Source organism: Brachyhypopomus gauderio, chromosome 19 (assembly GCF_052324685.1).
Source record: "Brachyhypopomus gauderio isolate BG-103 chromosome 19, BGAUD_0.2, whole genome shotgun sequence".
NCBI lineage: Eukaryota > Metazoa > Chordata > Actinopteri > Gymnotiformes > Hypopomidae > Brachyhypopomus > Brachyhypopomus gauderio.
The window spans coordinates 11,713,405-11,741,267 of NC_135229.1; the positions used below are offsets into that span (position 1 = coordinate 11,713,405).

At 45.4% G+C, this 27,863-nt stretch overlaps 3 protein-coding genes and 1 long non-coding RNA gene across 16 annotated transcripts in view; 2 read left to right on the plus strand and 2 right to left on the minus strand.

Moving 5' to 3' along the window:
* Positions 1 to 2,143: 2,143 nt before the first annotated feature.
* Positions 2,144 to 7,949, plus strand: aadac (arylacetamide deacetylase). Its single transcript, XM_076981651.1, has 5 exons — positions 2,144 to 2,702; positions 3,767 to 3,995; positions 4,477 to 4,546; positions 5,725 to 5,896; positions 6,172 to 7,949. The coding sequence occupies exons 1-5, from the start codon at positions 2,562 to 2,564 to the stop codon at positions 6,790 to 6,792; spliced, it is 1,233 nt and encodes a 410-aa protein (XP_076837766.1). The 5' UTR covers positions 2,144 to 2,561; the 3' UTR covers positions 6,793 to 7,949.
* A 177-nt stretch (positions 7,950 to 8,126) lies between these two features.
* On the minus strand, positions 8,127 to 16,714 carry LOC143483000 (cysteinyl leukotriene receptor 2-like). Of its 4 annotated transcripts, none has more exons than XM_076981652.1 (4): positions 15,272 to 16,714; positions 13,732 to 14,143; positions 13,059 to 13,213; positions 8,127 to 9,683 (listed from the first exon to the last, which is right to left on the minus strand). In XM_076981652.1, exons 3-4 carry the CDS (start codon positions 13,094 to 13,096, stop codon positions 8,606 to 8,608), a joined length of 1,116 nt encoding a protein of 371 aa, XP_076837767.1. In that variant the 5' UTR covers positions 13,097 to 13,213; positions 13,732 to 14,143; positions 15,272 to 16,714; the 3' UTR covers positions 8,127 to 8,605. The 4 variants fall into 4 exon arrangements, with proteins under 4 accessions (XP_076837767.1, XP_076837769.1, XP_076837768.1 ...); XM_076981654.1 differs by lacking the exon at positions 15,272 to 16,714 and having other exon boundaries at positions 13,732 to 13,811; positions 13,995 to 14,205; XM_076981653.1 differs by lacking the exon at positions 15,272 to 16,714 and having other exon boundaries at positions 13,860 to 14,205.
* A 309-nt stretch (positions 16,715 to 17,023) lies between these two features.
* The window catches only part of LOC143483118 (uncharacterized), a 41,930-nt gene continuing 31,090 nt past the window's right edge, over positions 17,024 to 27,863 (minus strand). For 3 of the 10 annotated variants that reach the window (XR_013122390.1, XR_013122391.1, XR_013122392.1), the window contains 4 exons: positions 23,012 to 24,205; positions 21,658 to 22,265; positions 20,745 to 20,867; positions 17,024 to 20,537 (listed from right to left, as the gene is read on the minus strand). Coding sequence is in view for 3 of the 10 variants with exons in the window: in XM_076981872.1 (XP_076837987.1) it covers positions 20,504 to 20,537; positions 20,745 to 20,867; positions 23,012 to 23,205; positions 24,073 to 24,205 (484 nt within the window). In the remaining 7 variants the exon portion in view is untranslated. Of the gene's footprint in view, positions 20,538 to 20,744; positions 20,868 to 21,657; positions 22,266 to 23,011; positions 24,206 to 24,645; positions 24,829 to 24,962; positions 25,092 to 27,863 lie in introns of those variants that run through there. The other 7 variants (XR_013122389.1, XM_076981872.1, XR_013122388.1 and 4 more) reach the window with 7 other exon arrangements.
* Positions 21,698 to 27,863, plus strand: part of LOC143483119 (uncharacterized) — a 28,480-nt gene continuing 22,314 nt past the window's right edge. The window contains exons 1-2 of the long non-coding RNA XR_013122393.1: positions 21,698 to 21,835; positions 22,141 to 22,274. This is a non-coding gene — a long non-coding RNA (uncharacterized LOC143483119). The remainder of the gene's footprint in view (positions 21,836 to 22,140; positions 22,275 to 27,863) is intronic.

Here is a 27,863-nt window from a genome sequence, read left to right on the forward strand (position 1 = left end):
GGTCTTCCCTGAGGGTGGGGTCTTCCCTGAGGGTGTGGTCTTCCCTGAGGGTGTGGTCTTCACTGAGGGTGGGGTCTTCCCTGAGGGTGTGGTCTTCCCTGAGGGTGGGGTCTTCCCTGAGGGTGTGGTCTTCACTGAGGGTGGGGTCTTCCCTGAGGGTGTGGTCTTCCCTGAGGGTGTGGTCTTCCCTGAGGGTGGGGTCTTCCCTGAGGGTGTGGTCTTCCCTGAGGGTGTGGTCTTCACTGAGGGTGGGGTCTTCCCTGAGGGTGTGGTCTTCCCTGAGGGTGGGGTCTTCCCTGAGGGTATGGTCTTCCCTGAGGGTATGGTCTTCCCTGAGGGTGGGGTCTTCCCTGAGGGTGTGGTCTTCCCTGAGGGTGTGGTCTTCACTGAGGGTGTGGTCTTCCTCAATAGAAATATTTCCTCATACTCAAAATGGTGTTTTCTGCACTCAGGTCAGTGTTGTTCCTGTGACCCTCAGGTGTCCACTGTCCGCTGTTCCAGTCTTCATGCTTTCAGACACTCTCCCCCTCTTTTGCCCTTTACTACTAACACCTGTCTGCCTGCTCTCGTCAGCCTTTATAAGCAGGTACACACAGACACATGTTCAGGTGAACAGCTGTAGACTGCAGAGCATCTGTTGCTTTGTGCAGTTTGCATCACTGACTAGTTTCTGATTACTGCTGAATATATATCAACTATATTAATGGACTTTACCAGTGACAGCAACATGGTAATGGCATGGACAGAGACATGTTAACATTGTTTTATATATTTGCAATTGTACTGCTTGGTTATACATACATACCTATACCTATAGAATACATACCAAGATGTTTTCAATAAAACATTTAAAAACAGGATACATAAACACATTTTGTAGTTTGTATTTTCACATGTATGAATTTAATATTTTTGGGCATGATTCTGATATCCTTTGTATGGCTGAAAGTTAGACAGAAATCTTTAAGAGGTCTTTTATTACTAAATTAAATGTTTAGTGTGGAGTTGTTTTTGATCATGAATTTAACCCAGAGGTGTAGTTTTGGGTGGGGACGGAGGAACTAAGTTCTGCTGACATTACTCATATGATGAGTTCGGTTCTGTGGTGTGAGCAGTGCCCCCTCAAAGCTTAGATGAAACTGACCCCACTGACTGATGTTACTGAAGTATAATCTGAATTTGAGTAGAGAAATACCTCTTCTTATTGTGTCTCCAATCTGCTGAGCAATGTAATCTTTTCGGAATTACATATAAAAGTTTCAAAAACAGTCTTTACCACGTTAGGCCAAGCTATCTAAATCTGATAACATGCAAAAGTCAACACACAGAAAACCATCTTAAGAAAAACCATCTGATGATAGTTTGTGCCGTTTTTCTATTAAACTCTTGTACTTTGTGTGGGAAACGAGGCCACGGCTTGGTGCACACGTCACAGCAGGAAAAAGACGTCAGAGACTCGCTCGAAAAAGCCAAACCCAGCACAGTCGAACAACGTTCCTGAGGACACCCACCTTGCGACTGGCTCCCTGCACGTTCTGCAGAGGTGCAATATAAGGGAGTGAACGTAGCAAAGTTCATCTGTTCTACTAGAGATGCGATTCAAAAGTTTCCTCCAGCAGGTTCCTACCCCAAACCCCCGATGAGATACAGATCATGAGAACCAGAAGTCAGAATCTTCACTAGAAGGTTTTGAATCAATTCAGTAAATTAACAGCTTAGTGTAAACACATTACACAACAACATGGGGGAAGGTTCACAATACTTCCTATGATAGTAAGAACTATTTTTTTTATTTATTTTGGAAACGTTTATGGATGTTCACAGAAGCACTGAGATGAAGTACACTGATATGAGTCACATTTTATTGAAGAACAGAGGTAGATGTGTTCTGTACAGCTACAGTATGTGTTAATATGCACATGCATGTAACATAAGACTTAACTAAAGATTAATATACAGTGGGTAATGACAATTCCTCAGATATCTCATTAAGAAAATTAATTAGCTCAGGTTTCACATTCTCGTTTCACACGCCCGATATAGTCATGTTATATTTAGCGAGGTGTCACCGGCTGACGGATTTCCCTGTGTAAGCTTCCAGTGTAAGTAGGCTACACACACACACACACACACAGCTGAAAGTCCCACTTCATTTTCGAGTGGACTTCATTTTATGGCAGACTGAGCCCTTCTCTAAACGTTGGCCACGGCTGACACAAGAACCGATAATACTGCGAGTAAATTGACCACGGGTATCAGAAAGACGACGCCTGCCACCTGAAGAATTCACACTACGAGAACGCGCCTGAGGGGACCGCGCCTCCCCGCGCGACCCACGCGGCACGCGCTTAAATCAATTAAGGATTCAGAGGCGCGTGGACTTCCCGACAGGTTTGCTCGTTTTACCGGATAATGTTTGCTTATAACGATCAGATGACGCTAACACGTGCTGTCAATTTGCGCTGGCTCGGTCCCAGAATTAATCCTGGCTTACACTGAAGTGAGCGGTTAATAAACCAAACCAAGAGTTTGGTGTTCTGAGTTCCGCTGGACTTTCCAACATGAGATCAAGAGGAACATTTGTGCTGCTGGTGCTGGGAGCGTTAACGTCCTATTACATCTACTCTCCGCTCCCCGAGGACATCGAGGAGCGATGGAAACTAATGTTCACAGACTGTCTTTTCAGAAGTTTAAGCCACCTGGTAAGTGATTTTATGTATTATAAAATTGGACATGAAAGGGTGTTTCAGAATGTGAACGTTTAAATAATCTGCAGGACTCACTTGATTTGCAGTTTTCTTTGAACACGTAATGCTTTTCAGTATCAAGTCAGGAATTGCACGTGGTTGGTCACCCAAACGCACACGGGGATAACCTTATTTGTTTAAATTATAGAGGGTATTCTAGAGGGTTGTCCAGTGCGGTTGTTATGAGTCTCAAGGATCGTTGAGTAAATATCTTCTTACACCTGGGCAGCTTGAGTCAAATCTTAATCCAACTGTAGGCTTTGCTCACTTAATCTAATATTAGTCCCTATTATGGAAATCATTGAATTGACGGTATAAATAATATTAATTGGCTATTGAATAATAATTGCTGTACTTTTGAATCAATTTTAAAATTACGATCTTTATTATTTAAATAATATTCTACGAGCTTAATTTTGGAGTTTCGTTCGTTCTACGTGAACCACAGAATATAAAATGTCAGGTTAAAAAAAAGCCGTCGTGTTTTATCAAACTGAACTTTGAGTTCTCTAAATACTGGTTCATGTGCACGGGACTTGCTGGAATTGACGAGTTACGTTGATGAATATTTTATTTACTAATATTATTATATCTGCCTTTTTCTTTAGCGTCACGAGCCGTTTCTGCAGTCTGGTTTCAGGCTCTGATGCGCACGGTGGCGTCGATGATTAACTGAAGGTCTTGGGGCTCCGAGCAGTTAAAACAGAAACTTAATTACACAGATTTATTTGCAGTGTTAATGGGGAGAAGAGGCACGCGCTCTCACTTATGCGCTTGCAGCCCAAGGCCAAACTTTGGGGTTGTCGTAATATTTTATGAAGTTAAAATAAACAAATTAAATATAATTGCTTATCCACTGTGCAACATTTTTGCTTTTACCCTGGAGACTAAAACAAACGAACATCTAGGCAAGCTTGGTTTAACCGCACCGCCATCCACTTCACAACGTCGAGTACCAAAATAAAAAGGTTTAAGTTGCTTAATGGGGCATCACTCGCCTCTCCACCCTCCACCCCCAGGCCGACTTCAGCGAGCTCCTGGGCCTGTCGGACTACATGAGCGTCATGATGCTCGTCACGTTCGCGGAGAAGGTGGTGCCGCTGTCGGACGAGCGCGTGAGGGTGGAGTCCGAGCGCTTTGACGGCGTGGAGGTGCTGGTGTATCAACCCAGGCAGGACGTCGGAGCTGGGGAGCGGCGCAGAGCCGTCATCTACCTCCACGGCGGTGGGTGGTGCCTGGGGAGCTCCAGTAAGTCACGCACCCTTCTTGATCCCATGAGTCACGATGAAGGAAGAGGTGGTGGGAGTATTACACGCTTACAGGCCAGTGGAGATATTCCAGGTGCAGCTCTAGTGTTTGGGGCACCTTTAATACTCCACCCTCCCTCCACCTGGGGGGCTTGTCGGGCAAAAGCAAGAATCGCACCATCTGGTGGAACTGTCAGGATTCATGCCTGACTGCACTAATCCTCGGTGACCAACCGTTAGATGGCTGACCTAACAGTGGGAAAGTAATCTGACCTCGGGTGACCTGCTGTCTGGCCAAGCTGCTGTCTGCTTCACACAGTGATGGCCGACACTGGAAAATGACACTTCTCTTTTGATCTTCCTTGATGCTGTCTGACCAAATTTCTCATTCATTTTCATGAATCGTTTTCTTTTTGCCATAAAACCCAACATCTTGCTCATTTGCGTCCCTTAATTTTCTTGTTTTCTCTCTCTTCCTGTAGGAATGGGTCCCTACAATGACCTTGCCAGACAGATGGTCACTGAGCTCGATGCTGTTGTTGTTTCTGTAGAGTGAGTATGATGTCACCATTTTCACTGTCAAAACAAGAAATTTCCTGTTTTCCTCCTCCATGCGATCATGTGGTTTTAATGTGACTTGTATGTTGGGCACAGCGGTTCGCCTAATGTTGCGTTACTAATGTGAGCGACCTGTATTCGAACCCAGACTGAAAGGTTCCCGAGCAGCTCGGGCTGTGAGTGCTGGTGTGAGGCCTCCTGCCAAGCGGTGATGGTTCCTCGGTGAGCCAGCTGCTCTTGGTCTTGCCCAGACTCAACATCTTAATGCAGACGTCAGAAGAACTGCACCTCCTCGACTCTGAGAACCCTTCACCAACCCTCTGAGCTACCTTAGTGCAGAAAGCCAAACCTGTAGTGTAGACATCTCCAATAGGAAGCCGTCGAGAGATTTACGGTCCGAGTTTCATAACTCTTTACACACCTGAGGGTTGGAGTGGTTTACCGCACCATATCTGCTCTTCCCGACCCTCACTAGCTGCGTTGAGCCCAACACTAAGCCTAGCTTTTAAATTCTCTCCCTCCCATACAAAGCCCTCAACAATCCCATTCTCTCTTATCTATGATCTTTCTCTTTTACTGACTTGCTCAATTCCAGCAGCCGGACTCCAGTGTTTTGCTAGAGACCAGGCATTTTGTTTTTGTATCTGGGTTTTTTTTGGGGGGTGGGGTCGGGGCATCGGCACCACACAGGCTCGCAGTGACTCGATGAATCATCCCATTTTCAAGCCTTTCACCGGGTGCAAGCAGGCATGGAGGACCATAGAAAGTGCTGACATGTGCAGCCGCAGGCTCCCTGGGTGAAGAACGCTCACTGTGTTTTTAAAAACGGCCTGTTCTGTGATCTCTGTGCCTTGCATCCGCACGTCCTCTGCAACGAATGCATAAAAATAACCATACAGACTGTGATCTACACTCAGCCTTTTCTGTTTCTTTACCATGCTTCTATTGACCAGATCTTCTCTAAGCTGAGGTGATGGGAGAAGATAGCATAGTGTTTGTTCACGGTTCTGGTTTACTGCCAGAAGATAACGGCTTTTATTGTTTGGCCTATGTTACAAGGAGGAAGTCTTGTTTGGTCAATGTGAACACCACCTTTCGATAGAGCTGATGCGCTTGTTTTGTATGGAAAACCGTTTTCTGGCGTGGAGGAATCAGGCCTGAACTTTGCGCAGGTACCGTCTGGCCCCCCCTCACCACTTCCCTGTCCCGTTTGAGGACGTGTACCGTGCGGTGAAACACTTCCTCCGCCCCGGCGTTCTGGACGCCTACGGCGTGGACCTGGACCGGGTGGCCGTGTCTGGAGACAGCGCCGGGGGGAACCTGGCAGCCGCGGTCACGCAGCAGGTAGGAGTGTAGGGGCAAAACGGATCTCGTACACGTTACCTGTGCGGGTGAGAATCTGTACTTCACATGAGGCACTGGAATCCTGTCTGTCAGATATAACATCTTGGAGATGTTTTAAAGGTGACGGCATCTAAATTGACATTAGCATTTGTGAGGGTACTCTACTGTAAAAATGATATCTTTTGTAAGTCTCTCTGGATAAGAGCGTCTGCTAAATGCCGTAAATATCTGAACGGCTGCGTTCCCTTCTAGTCATGGTGCCTCTCTGACCTCAGTTGCAGTTGGACCCGGAGCAGCGGGTGAAACTGAAGGTCCAGGCTCTGCTCTACCCGGTCATGCAAGCTCTGGACCTCAACACCCCGTCATACCAGCAGAACCAGCACATGCCCATCTTGCCCCGCACTCTGATGGTGCGGTTCTGGAGCCAGTACTTCTCCAGCGACCTGTCGCTCTTCCGCTCCATGCTGTCCAACGAGCACAACGGGCCCGACTCGGCCGCCCTGCTGAAGTTCGTCAACTGGACCGTCTTCCTGCCCGAGTCCTACCGGCAGATGTACAATTACACCGCTCCACTTGTGGACGGGGGCAAGGCGGGCAGTCTCCCAGACGACCCGGCCCGATCCATCATCGACCCGCGTGCGTCGCCGCTGCTGGTGCCTGACGATATGCTGCATGCGTTGCCCAAGGCCTACGTGCTGACGTGCGAGTACGACGTGCTACGTGACGACGGCGTGATGTACGTGGAGCGCCTGCGTCTCGCCGGTGTTGACGTGACGCACCAACACTATCCCGGTGGTTTCCATGGCGCCCTAATGTTCACTCTGTGGCCCACCGACTTCGCAATCGCACGACAGATGACTAAGAACTACCTACTGTGGCTTAAGAAGAACCTCTGAATTACAGCAAACGGAAAAATCTTTACATTCCTTCTGAGGTTCTCCTGATATCAGACTGGGGTTAGATGTTTAGTTTTTTTAAATTGTTTACACACATGCCACAGACAGTTTGGATATTATTCAGATAACGTCAGTTTTGATTTTATCAGTCATCTCGCTGCCATTTCTTCCATCACAACAAACTGTTTCCTGTATCTGTAGGTGAACCTGTCGATGGAGATTGGGGCACAGGTTAGTGTGAGTAGGTCACTGACCTTTTCACCCCCAGTTCTGATATCAAAACAGTTGTATGATGTTTCTGGTGGGATCCAGTTTGACGAGCAGTAAAGTCAGCTGGTGTTTCTGGTTTGTCTGGGCTCTCCTGCTTTTTTTTTTTTTTTTAAAGTGAGTTTTCAGGTGGTAACCAGTGACCCTTTGGGGCCCACAGTTTTTCCCACATTAATGTGATGAATCTATTTCTAGAAAAAGAGCTTTATTTAAATGTCATTCATGTAGAAATTTGCATTCAATGCTCCTGTGTGGCCATTGGTGTAAATTCACACTTCTGTCTTCATGTCACAAGTTGCCTTATACACACTCTTTAAAAAGGCACCAAGATGTTTGTATTAACGTCTCCGTGGAGCATTGTTGTGGTTGGGAAATGATCTGTAATTCACTATCGACTGTCCCTGGAAATACTGTGAAAGACGCTCACTCACCGAATTAAAGCCCCTCCCATTTACACCCAAGTACTCACTGCTTTATTGAACCTCCTGAGAGGTCTGAGTGTTCTCTTGCATGAACACCGATCGAGTTGTGGCATGGGAACGGGAGGTGTCGGCCCAGAGCAGAGGTGGTCTGGAGACCAGCTGCGTTACGCACTCCTACAATACGATGTCTTCACAACCATCCTTGCTCATCTCCAACCAAAGGTCATGCCTCTCCTAGCTCGTCACACGAGCACATGGTTGCGGTGTGTAGGCGAGGTGTGGTTTTGAGAAGGGCCTCTCTCAAACCCTTGACTGTCGAGTCAAATTAATTGTTATGCCACAGTAAAGAATATTTTATTCATTAACAGGCAACCATAAAGTAATCAGCCATGAATGATGATGCAGTTCACTTTCAATTATGCAATCATGCTTTAAAAAAAAATAGAATAAATTTTTTGAATATGCAAATATTGCATTAATACGATAAATGCTTCATTCAGTAATACAGCAAGATGTACCTGTTTTCACAGGTGTTTCTGGAAGCGTCTATGTTCAGCATGCAAAGTTCTTTTTTTTTTTTTTTGTTTTGTGACAACCAGTGTAAATAAAAACACTGCAGTCACCGTTTCATCTAGTCCGCTCATGGAAACACCAAGGCTTAAATAGCCCAATATTACTTTTTTTTTTTTTTTTTTTTTTGTAGCGTCAGTATTAATCTAACAGCAAGGAACCTGCTCATTTATTGGGCTAGAGCTAGCTTAGCTGAGGCTTTGTGTTCAACCATAACTACCATCTCAAAAGATTTGTTGATCACTTTATAACTAGTATAAATAGTTACAAACAACTAAAAATAACTGCCCTTGTAGGTGGGTGGAGTATCACTGTATCAAAGCAAATATAAACCTTTACAACAGCAGATAATGACTTTCGCTGGAAAGACCTCCTCAGCTTTGAGCATGCATTGTTGATGCCATACTTCAGCAGTTGCTAGTCACTGTTGGAGGTATGCTAACTAGCTAGCAAAGGACACCTGAAAAAAATCCCCCTAAAACAGAAGCAAATGGTTAGAACATTTCAGTCGCTTAGGGCCATGAACAAAATGAATGAGTCTCCCCCCTTTTTTTTCACACGTGAGTCCTGTTCTCCGTGCTCTCAAGGTCCCCACTCGGTGGTATGCTCGTCGTAGGCGGAGAAGCAGATTGCTCTCTAGCCAAGGAGCGGGACGGCTTCCAGTGGACTGTGCACTGAGCCATGAGCCTGTTCATCACCGGCATGAATCCGTGGCCGACGTAGAGGAAGATGAGCGGATCCAGGCAGCTGTTGACGGCCGCGAAGCAAAGCGTCACCACCACGGTCTTCTGCAGCGCGGTCAGCAGCTCGCACGTGGCCCTCCCGTGAACCACGTAGTGCAGGTGCAGCGTGCGCTGGACGTGGTAGGGGAGGAAGCACAGGCAGAAGATCGAGAGCACCAGGCTGATCAGCGCCACGTCGCGCCTCCTCTGGCCCGCCCGCGTCTTCAGGACGTGTCGGATCATCAGAGAGTAGCACGCCACCACCACGGCCAGCGGGAGCGCGAAGCAGGTGACCAGGACCAGCAGGTTGAGCTTATACAGCAGGCCCCAGGACCTTTGACCTCTGGGCTCCATACAACCTTCCATCTCCATGCCGTAGCCAGAGACGACGGCGACGTACAGGGCGTTGCCCCCCAGGACGACGACCCAGATGGCCCCGCACACCACGCGGGCCCGGCGGCAGGCCTCGCTGGTTTGCAGGCGCACGCGGCCCGCCAACACCAGGTAGCGGCACACGCTCAGCGCGGTGAGGAAGAGGATGCTGCAGTACATGCTGATGTAGAAGAAGAAGGCGGAGAGACGGCAGGCGAAGGCCAGGGGCGTCGCCCCGCGCGAAGGACCCGCCCCCTCAGAGTGGCTCAGGTAAAACCCGATGCGGGCAGGCAGGGTGAGGATAAAGACGAGGTCCGAGGCGCTCAGGTTGATGAGGAAGATGGTCGACAGGCGGTTCTTAACGGAGAGCTTGCAGAAGACGTACAGCGCCCCGACGTTTCCCACCAGACCAAATATGAAGACCAGACTGAAGACCACTACGTAGGTCGTGAACTTGTATTCCTCTGAGAAGGTGCAGTTGAGACCCAGATCCCTTGAACTGTTGCCATCTCTATCCATCACTGAGATGAGATTTGACCTGTAAGCCAGAACAGAGCATCATGGGAAAAAAAGTTGGCTTCCTCAGATACGGATCTAAAATAACAACAATATAGCATTTCTTGGTGTGCTGCTTTGTTGCAAGAATGTGGATGACTTTAAAGGTGCTTAGATGAATCAGTGGGGAACTGTCAGGGCCCTCTACGCCCTCTCAGAGGGCCTAAAATATTCTTAAAACATTGTATATATAATTATCCAATTTTATTTTATCTACTTACAGTTTTACAATCGACATCTAAACAATTACAAAAATATAAGCAAATAAATTATCCAACCGTGTCTTTTCAATCTGTGTTGGAAGGTGAGGGGTTAAGTGGAAGCCTGTGAGCCTGTGTCTCCCTCTATCAGGACTGTGATGCCCGCTGTTCGTTTACAGAGGGCCTGGCAGTTATAATTCAGCGCAGTAGATGGGAGCGGGCCCAGGTTTAATGGTCACGGTTCGCTACTGAGATTAATAATATAAATTGTTTCTTCTTTGCATAATTTTTTATGCTGCTGGAATGCTGCAAATTATATGTTTTACATTTTCCAAGATTTAAATTTTTTTCTTGACACTGTCCAGATTTAGGAGTGGACAAAATGAGTGTTTGATGACCTTAGCGTTTCTTGACGTCCTATTCACAGATCTTGACTTGCACTGAGATTGTCTAGCAGGAATCACCAAAATACAATCACATTGTGAAGCACTGTATTTATTCTCAATCTGCAATGCGTGTGCATGTGTGTGTGTTTACTGTTTAAAGAGATCTGTGTTGGTGCTGACTATATTATTTTATTAGCATTTTTGAGCCATGGTTTAATTTTCATATGATGAATTTGAGCAAAGAATGCTGTAATACCGTAACGTGTAACAAAGTACATGCAAAGTGGTAACATCCCACTCGTGAGCGAGCATTCATGTCATGATTTTTTAAACAGTTCTGCAAAATATTGTCTCCAGACTAAAAGGAGAAGTGCCTCGTCTGTTTTTATTTTATTTTATTATTTTAGTTCGGTTATTGTTATACTCTGTGTTCCCTGGACGAGTATCAAGACACGAATGAGAGTGGTAATAACGTCTTCATGGCTACTCCTGAGGTCTAAGCAATAATAATGGAGCACACACTCGACGCCTCGCGTAGCCCGGGGTTGTTGTGGCAACCGCCATGAATGTCATGCAACGAACCGAGATCATATGATCATATGAAGACGGCGTGGTCAAGATCAGAGGATAAACCCCTCGTCCAATCACGCGGCAGTTCCTCATGGACGTTGAGGTCACGGACCGAGAGCGTGACCCGTCTGGTGTTCCTAGCCAATGTTCTCTTAGTTTTTTCATCATTCACAGGATTGTTTTGGGTTCTGCGGAAGGAGCCGCACGTAATCAAAAACCACGGGGAAGAGGCAAAAATTACAGGCAGCCAGCCCAAGAACTGTCAGAAATTGCTCTGTGTTGATTAAAAACGGGGGACTCTGAGAAAAGGTTCACACATAAAGCTCTGCCCTAGGCCAAATGGTTTCATGCCCAAAAAAAGAAGAGGGGTGGATTGAAGGACTTTTACTCCCTCCTGAAACATTCTTGGTTTAGGAGCTAAAGGGTGATCAAATTCCCTGGACTGAATAAGGAAGCAGACTTTGGGCATTTTTATGAAAGCCGTGCCGGATTGAATGATTTCTTATGCAAACTAAATATCTCTTTTTTTGCGATCTTTTGTTTTTTTGGCTATAGTTCTCTTTTCTTGAGTGAATGAGTGACTGAAACCCTGATGATTGAGGCGTATGATTCATATTCTCTCTCTGAGCTTTCTGAAGTTTCCTAAATGGAGTTATCATTAAAATCAAGGCAAGTTTACTTTTTAAGCACATGAGCTTTTTAACCAAGCTTCCATGGCGTCGGAGCTCAAACGTGAGCTTCTCTGTACAAACGTGAGCTTCTCTGTACAAACGTGTGCTTCTCTTTACATACATTGCAACTTATTGAGTTCAGACTTGTTAAAAAGGTTTGCTAGCATTTGGCAGACACCCCTATGCAGAGCGACTTACAGACCGGCTTTGTAGTATGAAGAACATATTCTCATGTAACCTGCCATCTTACAGATTAGAAGAGAAAATCAATCTCTTGTCACGTCTTTAAAAGACTAACCAGCTATAATAACGTTAATGCCAAGCTTAATATGAAACAACCGAACAAAGAAATGATTCTGCAGTCAAGACGACTAGAACACAAGTTCACGTGGCTGTTAAACCAGTTACTATGACAGCTACAATATAGACTATGACAGCTACAACCTGGATCAGTAATTATGACCTTGATCAGAAGTGATAATCCCTCTTGGTAATGTGCTCCAATGCATTTTTTCACTAACTTTGATTAATTAACTCTCTGACACTGGCTGTGCAGACATAGCGCGGTTGAAAGTGTTGCTGATTTATGGTGAAATGCTTCTGTAAAAGTTTTTAAGGCTGTATTCCAAAAGAAACAGATCTGAGGGTTCTTGTTCTATATCAAGAATGTGGCATACTATGTCAGTTTGCATGGTATTACCTGTAGCCTCTCTCTGACTAGAGCGTCTAAATGTTTGTCTTTTAAATGTCTTTAAAAAAAGACCCATCTTTTTGGGTCAGGTTCTGTGCACCTTCAGATGATGAACAAAGTCCATCTTCATAAATGCACGGAGTAATAAAAATGATTTACATTACCAGTGTTGAGCCTTGAAATTGCGCCTGGCTGCCAAAACAGATGTGTGTGTTGAAACATGTAGTCTCTTTTTTAAACTCGGTTCTCAAATGTCGTTTTAATGCACTGCGCTCAGTGTACAAGTTCGGTCTATATCCTTATCACACATATATAGAGAGACACTTGGACAAAATCATTGTATTAGCTGACGACTCGGATATATCAGATAAACGTTTGAAACTGCAACCACATTAATTTTTTTTGCAGTTTGAAGTTCCTCATCAAAGGTGCGATCAATGACTAAGATACAGGGATAGGAAGTGGTCTGCACAGCTATCAGTTTCCTACAGCAGCCATTAAATGGTTGAATGTTATCACTAACAGTTCTTACGCAAACGAATGTTCACCCCAGACAGGAACGTGAGTGTAATCAGAGAATAAAACAAAATAACAGAGCACATGAAACACATCAAAGTTTTCCAATTTAATCCATACTCGGATGTTCTCAACACATTAGGATGCTGTTGTAAAGAATTTTGTTTGCATGCACAGTGGATCATGGATATTATCATTCTTTATCTACCACTGTTTGTGGGCATATTTTTGTGTCTTCTTGAAAATGTTTTTTGTCTATGTAGTATATGAGGTGTTATGCATCGTGATGACCGACGTCCATGTGCAGTTGGTCTACCACTCTACCAGTTACTCCTCTTCAGTCGTGTTGAGATGGTCACCATCTACAGGCGGAGTTCGTCCTCCACCTCTGGAGTTTGAGCACCATCAGTGTTGTAGTAAGGAGGCGATGTCATGTGAGTTTGACAGCAGCTCCAGCTCTGGAGATGCAGATGTCGTGACTGCGGTGGAGTCAGAAAACAAACAGGAAGTTGATTAACTTCAACCACATGAACACAGGAAGCTGGAGTTTCAGCTGAATAAAAAAAATTATGATAAGAAATAGGAAAATGCTTTTGCCGATCACATAATGTAATGGAACCTGTGTAAATGGCCACTCTTACGCGGTGCAATAAAAATGTCAAAATTACTATGTCAGTAGTACACAGGGTTGATAAAAACCCTGTGCTGTTGACAATGGAGTTAGTTCTCTGCTTGTTAAATGCAAAACACCTCATGGACCTGCTTTGTAACTCACTGACTCACTCATGTTTAACATAATGCATCAAAAGATTGTGCTATCAGCACTGGAATACTTTGGTGACACTATATGCAACTCTTTTCTATGCATTTGAAGGCAGGTCAAATGCGTTTAGCACTTCCACCTGAAACTCTGCTCCTGGAATAACAGACCAACGAGGTGCTCTGTAAAAGCCAAAACAAAAGAAAGAAAAAAAACCAGCAACACAAGTTTACAGACCTCCGAGCTCTATTGTAACCAGGGTTTCTCTGCACTGAGACCTTCACCGGGGTTACAGAAAAACGACCCCAGCATGATTTCTACAAGAACAAGAAAAAGTCCTTTTTTAAGTGACTTAATTGCATTACCACTTTGCACATTCCAAGCCTCAATTTCTAAATGTCACGTTTGACGTAGTCCTCAGGAAAATGTCTTCGTCTCCTGCTGCCCTGTTGCTGAACCCGTCTGCGAGTGGAGTGACAGATGCATGGCGAGTAGCTCACTCGGGCACTGGCTCTCTGCTGCTCTGGGGTCTGGAGCTCTGGGTCAGTCTTGTTCTTCACATAGTCATCCCCAGTAGCAGAAGCCCCACGCAGTCAGAAGGCACTGGAGGTGCCCGGACCACCATGCTGCTCGTCACTGGTCCTGCAAGCTCACAAGAAAACCACCCACACGAAAAGAACTAAACATTTAATCATTTGTTTTGAACTTCAGTGTCTGAACTGTGAACTGGTGCTTTCTTGTATGTAAGTTAGGCAAGCTTTACACCCCTTCCCGAAACCCCCCCCAATCTTGGCACGTCCATGAATAAGATGACATCATACCATTGCCAAAGGAAAACAGAGGCATTGAACACACACGGCAGTGTGTGCATAATCGGGGCGGGACGTCGTTACACCCCAGAAAGTCAAACCATGAACCTTGAGGTGTGTTGCAAAGAAACGTGCTTGTTCTGGTCTTCCTGCACCTGCATGTGTACCTGAGAAAACAGGCAGTTTTACGTGCACGTCTGGTGTCGGTGAGGGAGCGAGGAGCGTTCAGGAAGTGCTGTTTTTAAACACGTCGTGTTGACTTTTGGACTCTGTGGCAAGATCAGCTGATCTATCTGAGATCTATTTGTATCTTTAACCATAGCTTACAGACAGAAGGTGTACTGTCATTGGAAATCTAAAAAAAGAAGCTCCAGAAAACCAGCCTTTGTGCATGTATGTGTACAAAAGTCAACAGAACCCTGCTGAAGTGGGACAAGTGTGGCCCTCTCACAAGAAGCTGAACATACGTGGTCTACATCAAATCCTGAAATAGGAGATGTTTGTTGTTAATATGTTGAGTTTAGCAAAGTAAAAGTACTCTTTCAGATCAAGAGAGAGGTAGAGAAAAAGCCCAGATGGTAGATTACAAAACCCTCCCGACATTGTGTGTGTGTGTGTGTGTGTGTGTGTGTGTGTGTGTGTGTGTGTGTGTGTGTGAGCGTGCGTGCGTGTGTGTGATAAGACCGGAGGACTGGGTCTCAGTGGATGGCTTGTCACTTTTTCTCTAATCTCCGACCTCTTTGAGGAACTCTGTGACCACACTGACAGATGCCGTTTGGTTTGTGCTATGGTTGAGTGAGAGAGCCGTTTGCTAGCATGACACACATAGAGAGGGGTCGTCCACATCACTCATGATCCACTGATTCAACGTGTAATCAGCTTGTAGAGTCCGACCAACGACATGTTCCCCTTGGGTTTGACCTTCGGTGTGCAACTCAACATTATGACGCAACAACAGAAATACTTACTCTCACATCCTGTACCCAAGCAAACCTAATATACATATGGACTACGTTCTTCAATAAAGCACAAATACACGCTCACAGTCATCGGAATGTCACAAAGACACGAATGCACAGTATAAGTTGCGATTAGAAAGTGCTGTAATTAAATATCTGTCCAGCAGAGGGCACCACAATACTGTCTGAGACGGTCACGTTCCTATTTGCGTGTGAAAAATGATCTCCTGTCTATGTCTGTGCAGACACTCGCTTGCGGGTAGCATTATATTGAAAAGCTGCTGCAGGAACTGTTGTAAAAACCTGTCTGGAGGTGATCATTACAACATATCTGAGAAGAATGGCACGAAACCTTCTGGCCTCGTTCACATTCTGAAAGCGCGTGCCCAAAGCAAACACCACTGTGTTTACTTCTGCAGTGAGTTATGAGCAAGCAAGCAAATGGCGTGGATCAGTGCCGTGGCCTACATCCAGGTACAACACTGCAGCCATTGTGGTGTGCTTTACGTCTCTCCAAAGGTGTGGAGAGCAGTCAAAAACCATAATCATGTAAAAACATGTTACATTAAAACAAGCAGCTACTCACTGGTAGAACAAATGGCCCCTGCCAACACTTGAGAGGGTGTTTTTCAGGTCAACAATGACCGAAATAGTAGATTAACTCATATAAACGATCGATTTAACTAGGTAATAACGTCTTAGCCCTCCCAAAGAGAGAAGGAACGGGCCTGACTAAGCAAAAATTCAGCCTGATTGCTAAAGAGGAGAACTGGGAGTTTCTTTAGTAAGTTAAGCTACTGGAATTCGTCTTTATTCTTTATATGACAAAGCAATCTCTGCAGTAGAAGCTATGAGAGACAGGGGCGTTCAGTGAGGTTGTGCGGTCTGCAAAACATGACAGAATGAAAGTCAGCAAGCCATGAAGCTGCACCAGGTGTTCCAATGGGACGTCCTGCAAATACAACACAAGATGGCTGACACGGCTGAAGCGAGTCTTCGCGTTTGCTGTTTACATTCCAGTTTCAGCGGTTTGACTAATTGGCCGAATGTGGTACGATATTCTGGGGCACTTTGAGGCACTAATTGCGTGTTTTTCTGCTTAAATGTTGAGTACTGAGCAGCGGGCTGGACTGAATCGAGGCAATAATTCAGGTTGTGAATACAGTACGATGGGTTATGGGTTATAGAAGTTGAATCTAGTGAGAGAAGCGTTTGCGCTTTTTTAATTTAAAGATGGATAATGTCTCTTGTGTCTGTTTCCATTTTTCCGCGTGAGTGTTGTGCTGGTGGCAGGCTCAGAGGGTTCCAACGGACACACTACTGCTCCCAGGTCAGCTGTGAGATGTAATCCCTCCAGTTCAGCTGTGAGATGCAATCCCTTCAGCAGGTCCTGGGTCTGTCTCTGGTCCTTCAAGTGGGACCTGCCTCGGGATATCCTTATGAGATGCTCAAATCACCTAGACTGCCTCTTCTCAGCTTCTGAGAATAGAATAGAATAGAATAGAATAGAATAGAATAGAATAGAATAGAATAGACTTTATTAATCCCACTCGTGGGATATTATTAAGTTTCCCGGGGGCCACGGTGTAAAGCACCGAGATCCCAGAGTGTCTGTTGCATTTTGAGATGTGCCACCGTTCGCAGATTGGGGGGAGAAACATAGAGAAATAAACTTTAGAAGGAGACAAAAAAATATGACCACAGTTTATTCTCGCAACAGGACAACAGTCTGTGAACACGCAAAAAAATCCCCATAGCACATATAAGCATTGATAACACAGACAGTCAAAAAGAGAGAGGCGTGATTCATCTAGAGAATATGATTTTATATGAAATTACAGTTATATAGTGCCTCTCCCAGTACCCATGAACATCGACACTTAGCACACTGTTGAAACACAAGGCCCGTACTGAAGGTGCTTATGTAAGTACAAGTATCCCACCCAGACTAGGGATACACCTGGACACGCTCCTGGAACCACGCCAGGGGGCGTGTCCACAGGGGGCGTGTCCACAGGTGAGTGTCTGATTGGTCAGGTTACACACATAAACCAGCCAAGGTCAGCCTGAAGAGATGTCTGCTAGTCAGGTGGCAGGTGTGTAGTTAAAGAAGGTTTTTTTTCTTTCCTGGTTAGCAGAAACACATTCACTTAACAGTGTGACTCTGAAATGCACTCAGCGGGATTTCGGTAATAACCTGACTGATGGTAGTGATGCATCAAAGTTAGGGGCACAGGTACAGACTCACTAGAGGTACAGGGGTCATAAAGGAGAAATGAGCATTTATACTGCTGTCCAAAAGATTCATACGACTCATACAATGTTGGATAACTACAGGGACCCCAGATGCCTGTGTTCAAGAAGGCTGTAGAACTCACAAAGACACGCCAAACCCACAAGTCATGGCATTTCTGTAAATATTTGTATTTCCAGCTTGTATTTCGCTAGCAAATCTAATTCTGGTTCTGTAGGTTCTGTAATTGCATCTTGACTGTGTGGTTCAAGCACAGTACATATAAATGGTGATGTCATTCTATATAATGATATGAACACAGTTTAATGCAGTTTTTCCTTTTATGGAAATACAAGCTGATATCAATATCTTAATATGCAGATGCAATATAATATTCTAATGCTATTTTATGTGAATGAGGCCTTTAGCAGATAAACATATTCTGCATGATTTTAACTGAATTAATGATTTTTCACATAGGTTTCGGCATTGGGCCAGAGTAGTTAGTTATTTTAAAATACTGGACCTGACTGCTCTAATATTGTTAGTAATACAGAGTAGATGTTAATGCATGATCTGTTTAATCTTTGTACTTGTGATATTTCTTATATGTGACAGAAAGAGCCTAAACTCCTTTCCAACCTAAACTATGGAGACACACAGAGCTGCACTGATGTTTAATTATTGTTTAATGTCTGGAGATCATCAGGCAAAATGTTGATATAAATTATGTATATAATACAACTTAGATCTTAAAATATGACGATCTTATATAAGCACACACACACACACACACACACACACACACACACACACACACACACACACACACACACACACACACACACACACACACACACACACACACATTGACCTTTCTCCCATGGAGTGTATCAGGTTAAGTTGATTACAGGCCTTGTGCTTTGAACAGCTCTGAAACAAGATTTTATACTTCATCACTGAGCCCACTGCCTTCTCATGACAATGAGTGATGAAACTGGTTTCGCACACGCACACACACACACACACACACACACACACACACGCACACACACACACACACACACACACACACACACACACACACACAGATACTTGGAAATTTGCAGGCAGCTACAAGCAATAGAGAGAGAGACAGAGAGAGAGAGAGAGAGAGAGAGAGAGAGAGAGAGAGAGAGAGAGAGAGAGAGAGAGGGAGACAGAGAGAAGGACACAAGTCACTACAGCACAGGAGAGTGGGATAGAGTTAGGAAAGACTTAATGAAGTGTGAGTGCACAGACAGTGCCAATGGGGACCACTGAAAAAACGCCTTCTTAATTGGGTCTTGTTCACTATGAGAGGGCAGAGACTAGGAACTGCAGTTGTCATGTCATGGTGCTTCTACTGATGTGTGTGTGTGTGTGTGTGTATACTAGCAAAGGCCCACGCTGCCTGGCTGACACTGACAGACATCCGTAATTTGTCCAAGCTCAATTGACAAGCAAGACATAAACATCACACCCCCACACACGCCCGCACACACACACACACACACACACACTTTAGCAGATTCCTTTAGTTTTAAATGCTGAACATCACTCTAATGGCTGTCCACACACGAAAACCCATTTGCCCTTCTTTAATTTAAAAGACCCAGCAGCCTACAAAAGTCATTCGGCTATTTTAGATTATTTTTTTTGTCAGTACCACAGTGCCAAGAAGCAAAGGACCTCAACGACAAACAGAAGTGAAATGTTACTAAGCCGATTCAGTTTAAAGTCATGCATGGTTCTTTAGCCAGCTACCAGTCCCAGAACATCACTGAACTTAATGGAAGTGATTTATCTACTTGGTGTTTTACGATGTAATTTGTCTAATCAAATTAGTTTATTTATTTCATGTGATGGAATGGTTGGAGGTTTTGACTGGGCTGGCCAGGGGATCCTGAAGCTCTCGTTCAGAAAATCACATCCCGTTTAGAAGGTCTCTCCTAATTGGATAAGTATTCTGTAGTTAGTTACTACATTTCAGTGACCTGAGTAATATTTATCACATTTATGGAGTCATATTTCCAGCACCTGCTGTGAAATCCCAACACTTTGATGAGATGGTGAATATCTAATCCCAGCTAATGTGATTCAGCCATGCTGTGAGACAGGTCATGTGACATGTCCAAGACCCATGTGGTCTTTGCAAAAAAAATCAGCACACACACACACAGCCATGCAGATTTTTACAGGTACTTTGAGAATGAATCTTACACAGTGGGCTCTGGAAGACTAGAACACAAATTCATGAAGTGGTGAAATATATTCCAAAAATAAAGGATTATTTTACTTTCATTAATTTAATAGATTCAATCAAGACAAAATAAATCAGCCCTTTAAAACACCCAGTGCTATGGTTTTGTAGTCCTTGAAGAGGCCTTGCTTGGCTAGCGTAATGCCAGTGTCTCGAGAAACATCTCATCTTTACTCAATGTAGGTAACTGCTTATGGATCCTCTCTGTTCGTCTCAGACCACTGATCTTCATTGATCTTCAGGAGGGCTGAACCACGTCAACCACTTCTCTGCCCGTCCCTTCAGGTCCCTGTTCGTCTTCATCCAAGCCTCCTGGTTGGGCAGAATGTTCTGGAACATCTGCGAAGGAACGACGCCATTGAATTTCCCCATCGGCTGATGAGTGTTTCCGGAACGTTCCCTCTGTCTGGAGCAGAGCCGGTGCACCCAGCGGTGCAGACAGCTTCAAACCTTTTTGGGCATTTGGGCGAGTTCTGCAACAATACAAACGCCGCTACAAAACGCACGGTCGGCACGCTGGTGTCATCTAATTGTGCGTGTGTGTGTGTGTTTTATGACCTGATCCCAAGACAGAAGCAATCGCTCTGTTTCTGTAAGTGTGAGCCTGTCTTTCCTGCTCTCAGCATTGTTCTCGCTGTGCCGTGAACTGTGCTGTCTTGCCTACTTTTCTTGGCAAGCAAACTCCAGCGTTGCAGCAGTGATTATATTTTTTAACGCTTCACTCCTGTCATCCGATTGGCCCTCTGCTGATGTTTGTATCTCTGGGGAAACGAAACATCACAGAGGTATGCATTACTTTAAAAAAGAAGCAAAAAAAGAAGAAGCTGTGCATAAGTAACTGGACAGTGTCATATGTATCTGTACAATGTCCTAAGTTGTTACATGATGACCCGGTGAACGGTTCCTGTAGGTCTCTACAAGTGCAGGTACCACATCACTACAGTTCCTGAAGGTCTCTACACCTGCACCTGTGGTTTGTGGAGGTCTCTACGTGTGCGGGTTCCATATCACTGTGGTTCCTGAAGGTCTCTACGCCTGCAGGTTCCACATCATTATGGTTCCTCTTCTCTCTCCATAGCACTGAACACACACTGTACAGACACAGAAGTCTCAGTATAGTAATATTGTCACATATTTTTCTAATTTAAACCAGTTTTGTTTATATTAAAACCTAAAATATCAAAATCGAAACTATCAAAAATAGATTGCAATGTTATTATTATTGGGTCTCTTTGTTCAGGAAATACAATGGATCAAACTTTAACAGGAACAAATATGACCTCAGTAATATAGCTAAACTTCATCAGTTCCAATACTGCAGCTTTATTGCACAGAAAGTTGAGTTGTTGCTATTTTTAGAATACATACTGAATTACTCAATTCACATGCTCAGCACTTTAGTTACATTTTCAGGATTAACATGCATTCAGAATTATGTCTCTGCTTAGAGTAAGTGGACATTTTCACTGTGTGCGTATATATTGTGGCATACACCCACACACACCCAAACCCCCTCACACCCACCCACACATACACCCTCACACCCACCCACACATACACCCTCACACCCACCCACACATACACCCTCACACCCACCCACACATACACCCTCACACAGATGCATAGATGAGAATCGACTATTGAGTGCAGACATCAGTAATTAGACCACGTTGAGTAGTGTGTGTCTGTGGGACATCTGGGGTTTATAAACGGGACAGTGAGCTATATCTGTGTGTGTCGGGGGGTGGGGTGTGACGGGTGTGTGTGTGTGTGCCAAGCCAAGCTCTAGATTCCATTTGTATCAGTAAGGTACAAGAGTGTGCTCATGCACTTATGCGCGTGTGTGGGTGTGTTTGTGTGTGTTTGTAGGTATATACACACATGCGTGTGTGTGTGTGTGTGCAGCAGTCTCTTTGGGGTGCTTTCCGTGAAGCGTTGGCCTTGTTTGAGACACTGGCACCCAATGGCGTTCCTCTATGGCTCGCTGTCCTACTTCTGACTGTGACACACTTAAAGTCATCTCATCTGCTCCGCTCATCAGCTACGACCCTAAATAAAGGTACTTCTTACACACACACACACACACACACACACACACACACACACACACACACACGCATGCAGCCGTATCACCATGACTTCTCCAACACACTCCCACATATTGGACAAACCCCAGTATCTAACATCACAAACACTTGTCAGAGATCCATGTGTATTATACATAGCATCTCACACCAGCTCAATGAATGCTTCATGTCGCTGTGAGAACCCACATTAGTCCTGCTGTAGACGTACGCTGTTCTGTGACCCGGGTGGCTGTACTGATCCGGGAGAGAGTGACCGATGCTGGTTTACCCTGTGCAGCTGGGAAACAGAGACCAGAGACACAGGAGACCGGAGACTAGAGACTGGTGTGTCATTACCAGTCTCCATTACCAGTCTCTGTGCAGACGCGTTGTGCTGGGAGAGCCTGTGCTGTGCTCTGCCTTCTTTAGTGGGTAAGTACACACACACACACACACACACACACACACACACACACACACTAATCATTTATTCGCCCAAATCCATTATTCACTCAATCCAAACTACATGGCAGGGGTCAACTCCCTAAAGTACCCCCAAGGCATTAGGGCATAATCTCAGCCCCTCTCTCTCTCTCTCTCTCTCTCTCTCTCTCTCTCTCTCTCTCTCTCTCTCTCTCTCTCTCTCTCTCTCTCTCTCTCTCTCTGTTACCGAGTAGATAGAAATTAGGCCACCACAAAATGTGGAGGGCAAGGGTATGTGTTTGGAGGGTGTCCGTGAGTTTGGCAGGAACAGGCTTGTGTTTGGGAACGGGCTTGAGTTTTGGGTGTTCAAATGAGCTAGCACATATAAAAGAAGCCTAGCTGTGTGACTGTGTGTGTGTGTGTGTGTGTGTGTGTGTGTGTGTGTGTGTGTGTGTGTGTGTGTGTGTGTGTGTGTGTGTGTGTGTGTGTGTGTGTGTGTGTGTGTGTGACGGTTTCGTGTTGGGTCTCGGACCGAGGAAGAGTGAACAGTGTAAGTAGGACAGTGCGGTGAACATTGCGGAGGAGATGCGGAGGAGATGACCTCCACTGCAGGGGAAGCCGGTCTTGGTCTCCTGAACTCACACGGTGTTATTACAACAGTGAAAGAGAGAGAGAGAGAGGGAAAGAGAGAGGGAAAGAGAGAGGGATGACTTTCATTGTTGAACGCTGTGCTTTGAAAGACTTACCTTGTGAGTGGTTTGATGTCAGCTTCGATGCCTGTCGGCCGTGTGTTTGTCTCATGATAGACAGAGGAAGACAAACTCACGTCCTTACGAGGCTTTTTCCACACCTCTCCTATCTCGGTGCTCACTCTGTGCAACCCCGGCACTAAGCTCACACCACATCTGTCGTGCAAAATAATCGTGCCCCTCCAGAGTATCTGAGAGACGAAGAGAGCGCTGATCATTACCAGCGAAGTCTCGAGTCCAAGCGTTGGACTCAAACGAGCGTTGCACTCAAACGACACACACCAAACAAACACAACTTGAATGTGCACGTGGGCGTGTGAGCGCAAACGCATCCAATCGTGTGAGACATTTACAATGTCTCCGTGTAACCTCTTGTGAAAAAAACAGAGGTCTCTTGTGCGCAATCACATGGGAGTGGATTCTGGTTTGGATTCGGTGGCGAGATCAGCCCCCTCTGTCATAAATCACCATGGCGATAGAAGGCAATCCGGCAAAGGCACAGCAGAAGTGAAAAAGTTTCAATAAATCACGGGTTGTTTTCATCAGAGTCACACTACATTGTTTCTGTAACAGTGCCCAGTTGACACTATTTTGGGTCGTGTGTACATGGCAACTGTAGCAATGGAGATTTCAAAAATGGGTAAGAGGTGAAATATAGGACATATACGCAAATATACAAACAGTATTTGTATTACATCTATACAGATGCCATAATATGTATAATTTAAACATATGTTTGTATTACTATTATTTCTATACCTATTAATTATATAACTATGTAATATTATTAGTTCATTTTGCAATAACTAAAGGTGTAAAAAGGAGATCCTGTTTCATATTAATGAGGTGCAGAAATTATTACATTTATTGCTGCTATGTTCAGTGTTTAATTGCTGTTAAATATTTTAGGGGAAAATTTGTGTGTGTGTGTGTGTGTGTGTGTGTGTGTGTGTGTGTGTGTGTGTGTGTGTGTGTCTCAAATCTATAAATTTTCATGTGAACGATAACATTCTTTCTGATCACATGGTTTCTGGTCACATGGTCTTCTGGTCACATGCCTTGCTGTAATCGCAGGGTCTGGTGATGAGGGTTGATATTAGGGCAGAATCTTCACACTGCTCCAGTACCACCATCTTCAACAGGCGAGGAATAACTCCAACACACATGCTGCAGACACCGATAACTACTGATCTGGAGAGAGAGAGAGAGATTTCAGGACCTGATGATTGCCTCCATAATGCCTGCAGTGCGTGTGCTGCGTACGAATCACAAACACACCAAGAGTTTGGACCAGACGCCTCACACACGTCTCACATTGGACTCATTGATCATGTGACCCGGTGTCTGCATGACGCGGTTCATTAGCACATCGTCGTCTCACGATCCTAACAGCGCTCATAGTTCTGTGTTTGACTGAAGCACGCAGCCTGCAGGCTGCCAGGGTCAGCGTCGGGTTCAGGGGTCAGCATCGGGGTCAGGGGTCAGCGTCGAGGCCAGCTCGGGGGAATGTTAAACGCCTCTGCCCATGCAGTAGTGTGCCAGCCTCAGTCCAATGTTATCCATAGGAGAACATGCAGGCTGTGTGTGGGTGGGTAAAGAGACCACACACACACACACACACACACACACACCTCCAGTCACTGCTTTTCCACCGCTCGCTTGCTTACAGCAAGGTCAGCCCTCCTTCCTCAGAGTCAGGCGTCACGGAGACGCTGCAGGTATGCGTGGCCAACATAGTGGAGGATCCAGGGAGGTGAAGTTACACAGCAGTGTCATTCACAGGAGGTTCAGCCCGGCCCAGACCGGCCCAGGTTCTGATTTGAAAGGAATAGGAATTACTATAAAATTAAATATTCCATTTCCATTGAATATAGGAGTACAATATTCATATTAGGCACACACATGCAAACGTGCATGCACGCACACACACACACACACACACACACACCTAATCACGAAACCCTCCCAAGGTCTGTAGTCCAATCTCCTCGGAAACCGAACGTCCTCACACACATTCCCCTGCATCAACAGTTCATCCGTTCCTGCTTTGTTTCCTCATTTAAGGAGAACAGATGACCCCCCCCCCCCCCCCCCCATGAGTTATTGTAAGATACAACAGTGTTGACCTGCACATCCAGTATATCATTTAATGCAACATGATCCATGGTGAAAATCAAAACCCAATGAGCAGGCTCACAGTGATCCAGCCTTGATGTTTGACCAAACTCCCAATAATCAAAATGAAAGTGATTGGTGTAACAGTATCAGGCCCGGTCCAGCTGAAACCTCCTTCCAGGAAGGCGAGGGGGAAGACAGAGAGAAACCCGAGTCTCGTAATCTCCGTCTTCTACAATACGCCATGTCTGAGCGATCCTGCCCAACCCTCTCTCACCCCTCTGATGTATCGGAGTCTCTCGACCTTGTAAGCGAATAACGACTGGTGTCATCGGCTCAGATGCCTCCCCCCCCCCTCCCCCCCCCCCACCTCCACCACCTCCTCCACCTCCACCACCCTGTGTAACACGAGCTCCCAGAAGCTGCATAGTCACCGAGTCGTGTGCTCGCCAAAGCCGACGCACGTTCTTATCGTCCGACATTAAACCTCAGCAGGCCGGACCCCCGTGTCGTGGCCCAACACTGTTCCTGCGAATAAACAAAGTCTAAATAAGTCTAAATAAGCCATTAGAAAACGGTGCTGACGTGTCAGGATATATTTGTGGCTTATGTCAGACACTTAAGATCATAGCCTAATAATAGCCATACTTGGAGAGCAGTCTGTGTATTGAAATGGTGGACCACAGATGTGCACTTTGTAAACACAAAGTAAACAAAGGTCTTCGGAGAGAAGGGAAGCCAGCACCTCCGTCAAACGACAGCAGGATTCGTTTAGATACCGAGCTCGGACACATTTTGGGATATCCCTCACGCAGTTTGTAACAAGAAGGGTACATTAAACTTCCTGAAACACAGTAGCCTGCTAAATCGCTTTCATCTCAGAAGACTTGTGGAATTTACAGCCACTGTAAATTAAACTTGACCGTGAAGCCTCATACAAGTGGCTGTATTTTTGTGTCGGTTGCGTCCGAGACGTTTACGAACATTTATAAGTTACGTTGCACCTCCACCTCCTCCCTCTCAGCAAGCAAACTCCTCTCGCAGTCCTGCGTCTCCTGAGTTTTCGCAGTCCTGCGTGTTATGATGACTGTTATCATCAGAATCTGTGGAAAGTTGGAAACACCATAGTTGTGCTGCAACTTGAGCCTTTTGGGAATTTTCAGAGCAACAAAGCAAAGTTCCACTCGTTCTTTCCCTCCGTCCCGAAACGCAGCTTCGTAACCTCCCAGAATCCTCCCTGTTCTCTGTGACGCCCCGCCCACTCACGAATCCCGTTTGAGAGGAGCACTCTGGACTCCATCCAAAGTCCTCTGAAACCCAATTTGTCTTCACATCATCTCCTCACAGCAGAATCACTGGTACAGTCAGCATTCACAAACACCCTCCTCGTCTAGGGTTAATGTTGGGCTGGGATTAGGATTAGGACAGATTGGATTAGGATTAGGACAGATTGAGATTAGGATTAGGACTAGATTAGGATTAGATATGGTATGTAGTTTTAGGTGACACACCTCGGTGAATATTATCGTTCAGTCTGCACTCCTGTTCCGACGCCCTCCGTACAGGTCTGGAGTGAGTCAGACAGGCGTGGTGTCTCTTGAAGTTTGCAACACATTCTACAGTCTGAAACAGCTTTTGTGTAGCCAAATGTTGTTATGTTTAAAAATACAAATCGAATTGTCACAACAAGTAAACTGGTGCCATAGATGCTTCTGTCACAGATGCTTTTGGTGGTAAAGTGGACAGTCACTACGAGACAGTGATCAGTGGACAGTTCCCTCATACAGAGTGACTCAGATTCCTCTGGAGGAAACTTAAGGATTGTGTTGAGTAAATGGCACAGATAAGAATGAACCTTGCACCCAAAAACACACACACACACACACACACACACACACACACACACACACACACACACACACACACACACACACACACACACACACACACACCCATACACATACGCACACACACACACACACCCATACACATACGCACACACACACACACCCATACACATACGCACACACACACACACCCATACACATATGCACACACACATACACACACACACCTACACCTACACACACCCATACACACACACACACACACCCATACACATACGCATACACACACACACCCATTCATACACACACACACGCACACACCCATACATACACACACACACACACACACACACCCACACACACCCATACACACACACACACACACACCTATACATACACACATGCACGCACACACACACACACACACACCCATATACACACGCACACACAAACACACACACACACACACTGTAATGGCTCAGCACTTTTGTCTCTCACTGCTGAGGTTTCAACTGTCAGGTTTGTCGTTTGACAGACGTGTGGGGGGTCCACACACCCAAACTGCTGACAGGCAGCTGAGCGTCGATGACATCACTGGACCTTTGCCGCTTTATAGATTAGAAACACCTTCTCATCGCTTTGAACTCTGTGTACTGTATTCCACACATACGCTAACACACCACTCTGCACAAACTACTTCCCGTCTCGACTCAAGCAGCTAACACACCCAAGCGTGTAAAGACTGCACACCATGTGTGTGTGTGTGAGAGAGAGTGTGAGTGTGTTCACCGATATCTTGTGACATGGCCAGAAGAACTCAGGACTCAGGTTTGGTATGAGAGTTCAAACAAATGAAGAACAACTAAGATCCACAAGAACTGAACAGA